Source organism: Podarcis raffonei, chromosome Z, assembly GCF_027172205.1.
Source record: "Podarcis raffonei isolate rPodRaf1 chromosome Z, rPodRaf1.pri, whole genome shotgun sequence".
NCBI lineage: Eukaryota > Metazoa > Chordata > Lepidosauria > Squamata > Lacertidae > Podarcis > Podarcis raffonei.
Genome location: NC_070621.1, coordinates 972,714 through 985,959, shown reverse-complemented (window position 1 = coordinate 985,959; position 13,246 = coordinate 972,714). Strand labels below are relative to the sequence as shown.

General features: G+C 47.8%; 1 protein-coding gene across 2 annotated transcripts in view; it reads right to left on the bottom strand.

The window, feature by feature from the left end:
* The window catches only part of NR6A1 (nuclear receptor subfamily 6 group A member 1), a 44,498-nt gene extending 39,499 nt beyond the window's left edge, over nucleotides 1-4,999 (bottom strand). For both annotated transcript variants that reach the window (XM_053373341.1, XM_053373342.1), the window contains exon 1: nucleotides 4,570-4,999. In XM_053373341.1, the coding sequence (XP_053229316.1) occupies nucleotides 4,570-4,969 (400 nt within the window). In that variant the 5' untranslated portion in view covers nucleotides 4,970-4,999. The remainder of the gene's footprint in view (nucleotides 1-4,569) is intronic.
* Nucleotides 5,000-13,246: the final 8,247 nt, after the last annotated feature.

Genomic DNA, 13,246 nt, shown 5'->3' with positions numbered 1-13,246 from the left:
GTATTTAAATTCAAGAACAGGAATAATAATTTAAGCAATGAAAGTAAAATAACAACAGCAAAACAACCACAATAAAAGGCTTCTTCTTGTGTTAGAGGAAGAGGAAGAGAAGAAGGAGGAAGAAAAAGAAGAAGAGGAGGAGGACGAGAAAAGGCTTGGCGTTGCCACAACAACAGAAAAGTCTCGGTGTTGTGTCTCAAGGCCTGCAAACGTCAATTTGCAAAGGGACAGAATAATTTCATGTCTAATTTGGAATGCAGGTGAAACTTGAAAAATTAGAATACCACGGAAAAGTTCCTTCTTTCAGTAGTTCGACTTGAAATGGTTTGCAATGGGGGGGGGCGTTTTGCAACAATTCCGATTGCAAACGTGTCTCCGTTGCTTTGCCCCTTGCATGGAGGGGGGGACCAGTTTTGCAGCCGCCCGCTTCCTGAGGGAATAATAAGAGGGCTGCAAACCCAAAAATCTGGTTTGGGTGCAATTGCGACATTTGGCCAAAGCACAGCCTGACCCCCTCCTTTAATACCTCACCGAACTCTAGCCCAATGGTTGGCATTAATTTGATTTTGAACTGATTTTAGAATGAATAGATTTTAGAACGATGCATTATTTTATTGTTTTGGAGTTTTTTTCAAAAAAAATTATCAATTGTCCAAAATTTTTTGAAACAAACATACATCCTAATTGTAATTAAACCAATCTTGATAACATTGTTAAGTGACTTCCTCAAATCCCCCTGGTTGAATTTCATTATATATCATTTTAAAGTTTTATATATCATTTTAACAGTTTTCCAAAATCAATCTTCTCAAATTATCTTGATCACTTAACATCTTTCATTCTTTCTAATCTGGCTTTAAGCATCTTAATTCCTATTCTTACATATTTAAATCCTAACCCTATCTCATGTTGTTTTATTGTTGTTAGCTGCTCTGAGCCCGGCTTTGGCTGGGGAGGGTGGGCTATAAGTAAAAAATTAATATTATTATTAAGAAGGACCTTTGAATGACCTTCGGACGGAGGGGGGGAAGCCGGATAGAAGAAATAAAAAGGAGAATAAAGGGGTTGCAATTGGGGGGGGTATTATTTGTTTTAGGTTTTCCCACCGCAATATAAAAGGCTGGCTTTGCATTTGCATGGGGCTCTTTCGATTGATCCGGGGGTTGTAAAATATTCAAGGCGGGCACTGAAACTTCAGGGGGGGGGATTATTGATGGGGGGGGAGAAGGAAGCGGCCGAGGAGGAAGGAAGGATCCTTCAAAGGGAGGAAAATGAACCATTTATAGTGGAATTGGCCCCCCGTCCAAACCTGCATGATTTATGGGGGGGGGGAGGAAAAGAAAAGATAATGGTCGGTGGGGCATCCCGGGAAGGGGGAGAAGCCAGCCAATTTGGGGGGGGGGGAGAGAAGAGTGAAGGAACAGATAATAGGGGGAGATGGGGTCGATTTCGAGTGAATTCACACACACACACACACACAAGCATATATATATAAACAAACACACACATATATTTTCGGGGGGGAAGAGTGAAGGATGAGAAAATAGGGGGAGAAGGGGATAGAGTTCAAGTGGATTTACACACACACACACAGAGAGAGATATCTATATATGTATACACACACACACACACACACACACATATATATACACACACACATATACATATATTTGGGGGGGGGAGTGAAGGAAGAGAAAATGGGGGAGATGCAGTAGATTTCAAGCATATATATGTGTGTGTGTGTACACACACACACACACACACACACACACATATATATATATATATAAATATGGGTAAAGAAAGGAAGGGGCATAAGGAAGACACTCCCAAGTGCCCCCCTTTTCCGGGTCTGGTCCTATAACAGGACAGGACATCCCAATTTTCATCAGAGAATGGTCGGAGGGTCTGTGGCAGTAAACTTATTATTATTATTATTGAACAGGACATCCCGATTTTCGTGAGAGAAAGGATGGAAGATATGCAAATGTAGGCTTATTTTATAAAATGACAATTATACATGGAGCTGCTTGGCGTGGGAGCCAGATCTATTATTATGATATTCTCATTCTCTGTATAATTCATTCTAAATTATAATTATTTCTCATTAGGAACATTGACACCTTCCCGCAATGTCAACGTTTTCATGCACCGTAAACCACCTTTTTAATTTTAAAAAAAGACATAAGAGTGGTCTAGAAACGAACGGGAATAAAATAATAAAATTAGGGTGTTGTAATTATTTATCATTATTAACGATAAAGGGGGGAGCCATATCTATGCAGTACGATATTCTAGAGCGTACAGTTTACATATTGATTTAATTGAAATATAATGTAAAAAATCTATTATTATAGATTATATAATAATAGTTTTATACTACATTATAATACAAAAGTATCTATCTATTATTACAGATTATATACTAATAATATAGATAGTTTTATATCATATTGTGATACTTCAATTATTTGAGATTTTTATACACCGGTATAGAGAGGAACTGGATCATGACAAAATAACATAATAATTTTATGATGTTGTATCTATAATGTCCCCCTTCCTTCCACCCACCAACCAATTTTTTGGTGGGGCCCAAATCTATTAGGATATTCTAATTCTATACATTTCCAAATTCTACTTCTCCATCATATTATATTATAATTCTATTATATTGTTCAGGGAAGTTTTTAAGGTGTGACATTTTAGTGCATTTTTGGTCTGTTGGAAGCTGCCCAGAGTGGCTGGGAAAACCCAGCCAGATGGGTGGGGTACAAATAATAAAGTATTATTATTACAGTGGTACCTCAGGTTAAGTACTTAATTCGTTCCAGAGGTCCGTTCTTAACCTGAAACTGTTCTTAACCTGAAGCACCACTTTAGCTAATGGGGCCTCCTGCTGCTGCCGCGCCGCCGGAGTCTGATTTCTGTTCTCATCCTGAAGCAAAGCACTATTAACCTCAAGCACTATTTCTGGGTTAGCGGAGTCTGTAACCTGAAGTGTATGTAACCCGAGGTACCACTGTATTATTATTATTATATTACCATTATCTCTTGTTATAAACGAAGGCCCCCCTTTCTTCCACTCACCGGCCAATATTTTGCGGGGCCCCCAAATCTATTAGGATATTTTAATTCTATACATTTCCATATTCTGCTTTACATATTTTTATTTTATATTACCATGATTTCTTGTTATAAATGAAGGTCCCCCTTTCTTCCATCCGTCGATCTTTTTTTCTGGGGGTGGGGTGGGGGAGCCAGCAAAATCCCTTACAATATTCTAATACCGTGGTACCTCAGGTTAAGTACTTAATTCGTTCCGGAGGTCCGTTCTTAACGTGAAACTGTTCTTAACCTGAAGCACCACTTTAGCTAATGGGGCCTCCCGCTGCTGCCGTGCTGCTGCTGTGCAATTTCTGTTCTCATCTTGAAGCAAAGTTCTTAACCTGAAGCACTATTTCTGGGTTAGCAGAGTCTGTAACCTGAAGCGTATGTAACCCGAGGTATTGTAATGTTCAAATAATACAATATTCTTCCCATACCCTCCTTCCCAATATCATCCCATCGCATGTCACTTGGCTTGCGGTCTGCAGAAACAAAACAATTCACAATAAAACAATAATATTATGTTATAACAACCAAATATTATTACAATGTTACAATAACAAGATAATAATGTTATGATACTGTAACCGCTGACAATTAGAAACAACGGCTTTTTTCCTTTTTCTTTAAATCAAAGCTTCCCCCCCATTTTTTCATATCCCCCCTTTATTATTTCCCCCTTGTTTTCCCCTTCCCCCTTCCCTTCATTTTTCATTCCCCTTTTATTTCCTTTATCCACTTGTTTTTCCTCCCCTTGATTTTCCCTTTATTTTCTCTCTTTCCCCCCGTTTATTTCCTTTATCCCCCATTATTCCCTTTCTTCTTTCCCCCCTTCCCCTTTTTTCTCTCTTCTTCCTTTTTCCCTTCCCCCCACTTCTTATTCCCTTCCCCCCCTTCCCCATTATTTCCCTTTTCCTCCCCTGGATTTCCCCTTTTCCACCTTTCCCTTCCCCCCCTGATTTCCTTTTTCTTCTTTCCCCCCTCTGCTTATCCCTTTTTTATTTCCCCTTTTCGTTGTTTTTCCCCTTCCCCCTTTTCTTCCCCCTCCCCTCGCTTTCCCCTCCCCCTTGTTTTCCCCTCTCCTTCTTCCCCCTCCCCCTTTTCTTCTTCCCCCCTTGTTCCTCCCATTTCTCCCCCATTCCCCCTTTTCCTCCCCTTGATTTTCCCATTTCCCCCCTTTCTTCTTTTTCCCCCTTTGCACCTTTGCTTCTCCCATTTTTCCTTTCCGTTGTTTCCCCCCTTCCCTTCCCCCCTCCCCTCGCTTTTCCCATTTTCCCCTTTATTTCCTTTTCCTTCTTTTCCCCTTTTCCCCTTTATATATCCCTCTTTCTTTCCCCCCTTCCCCCCCTTTCCTTTCACCCTCCCTTTGCTCCCCCCCGGTTATCCCACTTCCCCCTTTCCCCCCTTTGTCCCCCCCTTTGTTCCCCCCACGCCCCCTTTTCCTTCTCCCCTCAGGGTTACCGTTCTGAGGCGGCGGAGGGGGCGGCGGGGGCGGGGGCGGCGGGGGCGGCCTGGGGGTTCCCGGCGTCCTCCGTCCTGCTCCGGAGGCGGCTCCGGGCGGCGGCGGAGGCTCGTCGTCCATGTCTCTCAGGCGGGCGTGGGAGGCGGAGGCGGAAGCAGCAGCCGCGGCGCCCCGGCGCGCCCGGCGCCCATCGCCGCCGCTCCCCGAGCGACCTGACAGGACCGAGCGACTCGACCTGACTGATGGACCGCGAGCGCCCACGCCCCGTCCCAGCGCGCCGCTCCGTACTGCGCACGCGCCGTCCCGCCCCCTCGGTGGTGCCGGTGGCGCGGATTGGCCGGAGGAGGGGCTCGCCAGGGCGCACGCGCGGCTCCGCCTCCGCGCCCCGACCGACGCCATTGTCCGGCTGGGGACGCGGCGGTGCGCACGCGCCGGAGATCGGCGCACGCGCAGAATCAACTCTTCGCCGCGATGACTGCGCACGCGCAGAATCACCTCCCCGGCGACCCTCTAGTGGACTGACTGCGCACGCGCAAAATCACCTCCTCGCCTGCCCTCCTAGAGGGACTAGATGCGCATGCGCAAAATAAACATCGCCGGGCTGACTGCGCACGCGCAGAATCACCTCCCCGCCGGGCCTGACTGCGCACGCGCCAAAAACCTCCTCGCCTCCTCTCTTAGAGGGACTGGCTGAGCAATATCAACTCACCGCCGGGCTAACTGCGCACGCGCAGAAACACCGCGAGACGGCCCGACGGCGCACGCGCAGCCCCTTAACTGACAGGCCGTACTTCTGGGCCGCTTCGGGATGAAACAACTGTCGAAACGGGCGGCGGCGGCGGCGGAGAACGTGAGGGGAAAACCGAACCGCCGTTTTTTGAGAAATTTAGGGCGGCGGCAGCGGCGGGCGAAGCTGCTAGGCCCGGTTTCGCAGTTCCGACCCCCCCGCTTGGGGGAAAATGGTCTCTCCCGAAATAGGCCGCCTTGTCCGCTAGGCCACGCCCCTTCTTTACATATTCAGAGCCCCGCCCCCTCATGAATATGAACAAGAACCTTTCAGATGGGGGTTGAAGGACTCTTTGTTGCCCTGTCATTATTGATTGTTATGATCTTGGGAACAAAGTCATGAGACCTTGTTTTTTATATAATATATATTTCTGTGTGTGTATAGATAGATGTATATATATGTGTGTGTGTGTGTGTGTGTGTGTATATATATATATATATATATAAAATAATTTGTTTCTGTCCCACCCTCCCCAGCCAAAGCCAGGCTCAGAGCGGCTAACAACAGTAAAGCAATACAGCATTCTAAAATCAATTCATTCTAAAATCAAATTGATGGCAACCATTGGGCTAGAGTTCTGTGAGGATTGCCAAAGGAGGTGGTCAGGCTGTGCCTTGGCCAAAGGCCTGGTAGAACAGCTCTGTCCTGCAGGCCCTGCGGAAAGATGTCTAGTCCCTGAGAGTGACTGAGCGTTCCACCAGATTGGAGCCACAGCCAAAAAAGCCCTGGCTCTAGTTGAGGCTAGCCTAACCTCCCTGTGGATCTCCAAGATGTTTTTATTTGAAGACTGTAAGGTCCTCCATGGGACATACCAGGAGAGGCGGTCCTGTAGGTAGGAGGGTCCTAGGCTGTATCGGGCTTTCAAGGGTTAAAACCAGCACCTTGAACCCGATCCTGTACTCCACCGGGAGCCAGCGCAGTTGGTACAGTACTGGGTGAACATGGTCCTGCGGCGAGGACCCCGTAAGGAGTCTTGCCATGGCATTCTGCACCCGCTGGAGTTTCTGAATCTCCAAGATGTTTTTCTTTGCAGACCGTAAGGTCCTCCATGGGATATAGCAGGAGAGGCGGTCCCGTAAGTACAAGGGTCCTAGGCCATATAGGGCTTTCAAGGTTAAAACCGGCACCTTAAACCTGATCCTATACTCCACCGGGAGCCAGGGCAGCTGGGACAGCACTTCTTGCTTCCCCAAGGGGGTCCTTGCCATAGCTGTCAACCTTCCCCCTTTTTTTGCAGAAAATTCCCTTCCAGCACCATTTCCCACTGCTATCCCAGATTGTTGTCCCCGGGACAGGTGAGGCTGCTGATCCCTTCTTTTCAAATCAGAAAGTTGACAGCTATGTTCCTAGCCATAGCTGTCAACCTAGTAATAATAATAATAATAATAATAATAATAATAATAATAATAATAATTTATTATTTATACCCCGCCCATCTGGCTGGGCTTCCCCAGCCACTCTGGGCGGCTTCCAACAAAACACTAAAATACACTAACCTATTAAACATTAAAAGCTTCCCCAAACAGGACTGCCTTCAGATGTCTTCTAAAAGTTTGGCAGCTATTTTTGTCTTTGACATCTGGTGGGAGGGCGTTCCACAGGGCAGGCGCCACCACTGAGAAGGCCCTCTGCCTGGTTCCCTGTAGCTTTGCTTCTCACAGTGAAAGAACTGCCAGAAGGCCCTCGGCGCTGGACCTCAGTCTCCAGAAAGAACGATGGGGATGGAGACGCTCCTTCAGGAATACTGGACTGAGGCCATTTAGGGCTTTCAAGGTCAACACCGACACTTTGAATTGTGCCTGGAAATGTCCTGGGAGCCAATGTAGGTCTTTCCAAACAGGTGTTATGTGGTCTCGGCGGCCGCTCCCAGTCACAAGTCTAGCGGCCACATTCTGGATTAGTTGTAGTTTCCGGGTCACCTTCAAAGGTAGCCCCACATAGAGTGCATTGCAGTAGTCCAAGCAGGAAATAACTGGAGCATGCACCACTCTGGCGAGACAGTCTGCGGGCAGGCAGGGTCTAATTCTGCGTACCAGGTGGAGCTGGCAAACAGCTGCCCTGGACACAGAATTGACCTGCGTCTCCATGGACAGCTGTGAGCCAGCGTGGTGTAGTGGTTAAGAGCGGTGGACTCGTAATCTGGTGAACTGGGTTCGATTCCCCGCTCCTCCACCTGCAGCTGCTGGGTGACCTTGGGCCAGTCACACTTCTCTGAAGTCTCTCAGCCCCACTCACCTCACAGAGTGTATGTTGTGGGGGAGGAAGGGAAAGGAGAATGTTAGCCACTTTGAGACTCCTTCGGGTAGTGATAAAGCGGGATATCAAATCCAAACTCTTCTTCATTTATCCTTTGAAAACAACATTCCTAGGTTGATACATTTCTCACCTTAAAAAAACCCACCAGCTACAGTTTTCTCTTCTTTTCCGGTTTTACTTTGTGTTTTCTCTTCAGGTTGTCTGTCACCTTTGATCCCTCCCCAGGGCTGCTCTGCTTTTCTGTTTGCCTGGTGTAGCTGTCTCCAGAAGCCACAGAGGCAAGAGGAGAGAGCAGGGCTAAGCACCCTTTGGAGCATAGCTGTCAACTTACAGATTTGAAAATAAGGGACCAGCAGCCTCGAAAATAAGGGACCAGCAGCCAAAATAAGGGATTTTCCAGGCACAGGTATGTTCAACTTCTGAGCCCCTCCAAGCCAAAGGCAGAAAGCCCAGCCAGCAGCCAAACGAAGCCTCAAGCGGTGGTTCCCAAAGCGCAGCAACCCAGCAAAGGGGACACAGCAAGAAAAACCACCGTCACCTCTCCGCTGGGAAGCGCTGAGCAAAGGCGAGTCCCCAGGCAACGCGGCCAGTTTGATCAGCACAAGGCATGCAAGCTCCACCCCCCAGTTGTTCTTAGACTCCTTATTGGGTGAGCAACGCAGCCAAGCAACACAGTTGGCGCCTCCCTCCTCCCTGGCCGGCAGGGAGGGAGGGAGGGAGAGGAGCTGCTTCCTTTGAAACCCGGGAAATTCAAGGGACATCATCAATAAGGGACAGCAGCGGGACACGGCGCTGGGATAAGGGACTGTCCCACCAAATAAGGGACAGTTGACAGCTATGCTTTGGAGTGTCACGAAACGGTAAATTAACCACACAGAGTCTTCTTCATAAACAGAACAAAACTTTACTGAAGAAAATAAACTTGTTCAGAAACAGCATAGTCAAAGAGCATACACAGAGTGCTCATAGCAGCTATCTGAGATTTCACAGAGGCACAGTCTTAGTTAGTGATTTACTAGAGTCCTGGAGCCACTCTGTCTGCCTTAGCTTTACACAGCAGCAGCAACAACAGCACTACAGTGGTACCTCGCTTTGAGTCCACCCTGTTTAGGGTCCATTTCGTCGAACATCTGCAGCAAACCCGGAAGTACCGGAACGGATTTGCTGCTCGCACACGCGCAAAAGCACTAAATCGCGCTTCAAACATAAGCACTAAATCATGCTTCGCGCATGCACAGAGTGGTGTTTTGTCGAGCGTGCCTTTCGTTGAGCATCCGGGGCTCCAGAACAGATCCCAGACGCAAAAGGAGGTATGACTCTCTTGTTACGTCCACTTCATGTTACATTCTTTCAGGTTACGCCCCTTGGCGACCCGGAAGTACCGGAAAGGCTTACTTCCGGGTTTCGCTGCTCGTGCATGCGCAGAAGTGCGAAATGACGTCACGTGCATGCGCAGAAGCGGTGAGTCACAACCCGCGCATGTGCAGACGCACCGCTGCGGGTGGCGCTCTTTTCATGTTGCAAACGGGCCTCCGGAACGGATCCCGTTCACAACCAGAGGTACCACTGTATTCCACAGACTACTCCATACACAACCCATTCAGCTCTCTGACTGAGGCCCATAGAGAGACTGGCTACTTTTATATGGAAAGTGAGTCGTCACCCAAGATGAGTCACGAGTCACAGTGACTTACCAGTTAGCAGGCTTAGGTGTGAATATTGTGTAGGCTTGGCCTCTTTCTTCTCTCAGGAACCTTTGTCTCATGACATGGAGTCGCCCTTCCCTCCTGTCTAAAATCTGACTGTGGCTGCAGACCTCAGCACAGTTTCTGAGGAACCAGCCCAAATAAAACTCAGTGGGGTTTGTTGTTGTTTAGTCGTTAGTCGTGTCCGACTCATCGTGACCCCATGGACCAGAGCACGCCAGGCACTCCTGTCTTCCACTGCCTCCCGCAGTTTGGTCAAACTCATGCTGGTAGCTTCCAGAACACTGTCCCACCATCTCGTCCTCTGTCGTCCCTCCATCTTTGTGCCCTCCATCTTTCCCAACATCAGGGTCTTTTCCAGGGAGTCTTCTCTTCTCATGAGGTGGCCAAAGTCTTGGAGCCTCAGCTTCAGGATCTGTCCTTCCAGTGAGCACTCAGGGCTGATTTCCTTCAGAATGGAGAGGTTTGTTCTTCTTGCAGTCCATGGGACTCTCAAGAGTCTTCTCCAGCACCACAATTCAAAAGCACCAATTCTTCGGCGATCAGCCTTCTTTATGGTCCAGCTCTCACTTCCATACATCCCTACTGGGAAAACCAGAGCTTGAACTATACGGACCTTTGTTGGCAAGGTGATGTCTCTGCTTTTTAAGATGCTGGCTAGAAGCTTCACTGAGAACCATGCAAAAGCCTGGTGCTTGGTGACACCACAGTGGGCACTAGCCAGCTGCTGCCCTCCACAGTGGTGCGCCACCTCCTTTCATGTTCAATTCAATGGGGCTTGCTTGTGATTAGTGTGACCAGTGGGTCAAATCTCCCTCCCTCCCTCCCCTTCCACATTTAAATGGCCCTTCCTGACGGTAGACTGTTCCTGCCAAAAGGTCTCCCCTCCCCAGCCTTAGCAGTGGTAGAACAATGTGAAGCAAGAGTTGGCGCTGACATCACCCAGGTGGAGAAATCTAATGCAAAGTAGCTCCATAGCCACCCACAAACTTCTGCTTCTACCTAACCCAGAAGGACCCTCCCTGGTTCTCACCTCCACAGCCCCCTTTTATGAGCTTTGCATTTTTTGATTCATTAAGCTGTGTAGAGGAAGAAGAGCAGCTTATCTCCTTTGCTACACTCTCAAAATGCCAGCTTGCAACAGGAAAACCAAACCCCTGGGGTGACTAATGATGAGAGCCTGCTGATAGGATAGGCGAGTCTCAAGGAGGATGCCAGCTTGGTCTTCTAACTCTTTGCAAACAAAGTAAACTGTGTTGCCTTCCTGGCAGATAACATTTCATCCTCTGCCTCTTAAAGAGAACCGTCTCACAGTAGTATAGTGATTAGAGGGGTCAGAGTGTTGGACCAGGGTTCAAATCCCCCACTCGGCCATGAAGCTCCCTGGGTGGCCTTGGGCCAGTCACTGCCTCTCAGCATAGCCTACCTCACAAGGTTTTTGTGGGGATTAAATGAGGAGAAGGAGAATTAATGCATGCCACATTGAGCTCCCTGGAGAAAAAGGTGGATTATAAATACAACAGACAAACAAACAAACAAACAAACGAGATGCCTCTGGCAGATGCCAGGCAGCAGAGGTGGACTTTGGTCTTTCAAATTTCAGCAGCACCCTGTGCGATGCCAAAATTTTACAGACACACAGCCATTTTGTCCCCTGTGTCTAATCCCCTTTTAAAGCAGCCAAAAAGTATTGCATAGAAAGAAAATCATTCTAGCTGCCCACAAACAGGCACAGTGAGATAGCAAAACTTCAGCAGCAAAAAGACTATGTATTGTGGCAGTGAGTTCCATTGTAGGTCATGCTGTTGACGTAAAAATTGGGGTTTTGCTTTTGCTGCCCAACTCCCCATGGGACTTTGAGTCCCTTAAGTCCATGATCGGCCAGAGAAGAATGGATGGAGGCAGGATGCGGTGAAAGCAAGGCAAATCTTCATTTTTCTGTTGCCACAGAGTTCCCTCCACTCTTTCCAAGGAGGGAGAGACCCTGAACAAAAGTGTCCAGGAACTTTTAAAGACTTTTGACATTGCCCAACCCCCTTAGCCAAAGACCTCTTAGCCACCCCAAAATCACCATACATACTTCATAGGAGGCTGTTTAGAGCAGAAATCTTGTCTGCCAGGATACCTGATAATGGTCGCTGATTGCATTACCTGGGCAGCCTGGCCATTCTTTTGTGATGGTTAATACTTTGCTTCCTGAATCCTTCACAGGCTTACCCTATTCAGACACAAATACAGTACACCTTTAAGACAGGATTTGTAAGCGAAAAGACAATGGGAAGGCTTTCCCTATTTGCCTCCTTTACTGCAGAGGAATATCTGAGGTCACTGGGAGAGTCAAAATGGCTTCAGGATTGCTCTCCTGTACTATTTCAGACACATGTTTTATATATTTAGATATGCGCACATTTATGAATATTTATTCTATATTTGAGAGATGATAATAATAATAACAACAGCAATAATTTTTATTTATACCCCGCCCTCCCCAGCCAAGATTGGGCTCAGGGCAGCTAACATCAGGTATAAAAACAATTGATTAAAATACAACTTAAAATGCAGCCTCATTTCAGTGGAAGCCCAGATCAAAAACTGTTTTGTGGGGAGAAAACGTCAAATCTTCACCGAGGCCAACTATCCAGACCGGTCCTACATGGCCAGAAAAAAGCCAGGGAAGCCCCCAGATAGGAGTTCCATCACAGGAGAAAGGAAAGAGGTGGAGGGAATCAAGTTGATTCCAAGCCAAAGACCAGGTGGAACAACTCTGTCTTATAGGTCCTGCGGAAAGAAATCAGATCCCGCCGGGCCCTGGTCTCATGAGACAGAGCGTTCCACCAGGCCGGGGCCAGTGTTGAAAAGGCCCTGCCTCTGGTTGAGGCTAATCTGACTTTCTTAGGGCCCGGGACCACTAGGGTGTTGCTATTTATGGACCTTAACGTCCTCCACGGGGCATACCGGGAGAGGTGGTCCCGTAGGTACGAGGGTCCTAGGCGGCATCCTTATAACACTGGCTTGGACTGTGTGTGTGTGCGGGTGGAAATGCACAAATACGAGCACGGAAAGCAGAAGATAAAGCGGGCCCGTTATGTATGACAACAGCACAGTGTGAACAGCTCAGGGAGAGAGAGCAGGGTTAGGACATGCTGCAAATCCACATTTGGCCACTGAGGGGCAGTCGGGCATCATATTTGAGGACAAATTGCTTGCAGCAATAGAGTCTATGACCATCTCTATAGGAAAGACCAGCTCCAGTCTGCAAAACGGAACATTTAAATGATGGGTGTATGTCTCCCTCGCCCCTTCTTTGGCCTGTTATCTTTTTTTTCCCCTTAAGCCTTAAGCTCTGGCAAGCAGGTTGATAGCAGGTTTCAGCTGGGGGCCATTCCCTACCTGGCCAGGCTAAGGGGCCTTCTGCATTCAGTGCAGGTGCTTGACCGCTCAGCCGCAGCCCCTCCTCCTGATGAAACATCTATTAACCAGGAGTCTAAGGGACACTGAGAGGCTGTTCCCTTTGCCTCCTGGAAACAGCATCATGGCATGGGGGAGACCAGCCTGCCCTTCTGCTGGCAAGAGAAGCAGCTACTGCAGCAAGCTTGCTTTCTCCCTGGCCCAAGAACTTTGTAACTCAGAACAAGTGCCTGGGTTTGCTCTTCCCCTCTTCCTTCCCAGTCTCTTTTCCTTTTGTGTCGTGTCTTTTAGATTAAAAGTCTGACGGCAAAGACTGTCTTCTTACTGATCATGCATTTTCCTGGTTGAAGGGAAGAGCAAAATCACATAGCTAATATACAGTGGTACCTCGGGTTACAAGCGTTTCAGGTTACAGACTCCGCTAACCCAGAAATAGTGCTTCAGGTTAAGAACTTTGCTTCAGGATGAGAACATAAATTGCGCGGCGGCAGCGGGAGGCCCCATTAGCTAAAGTGGTGC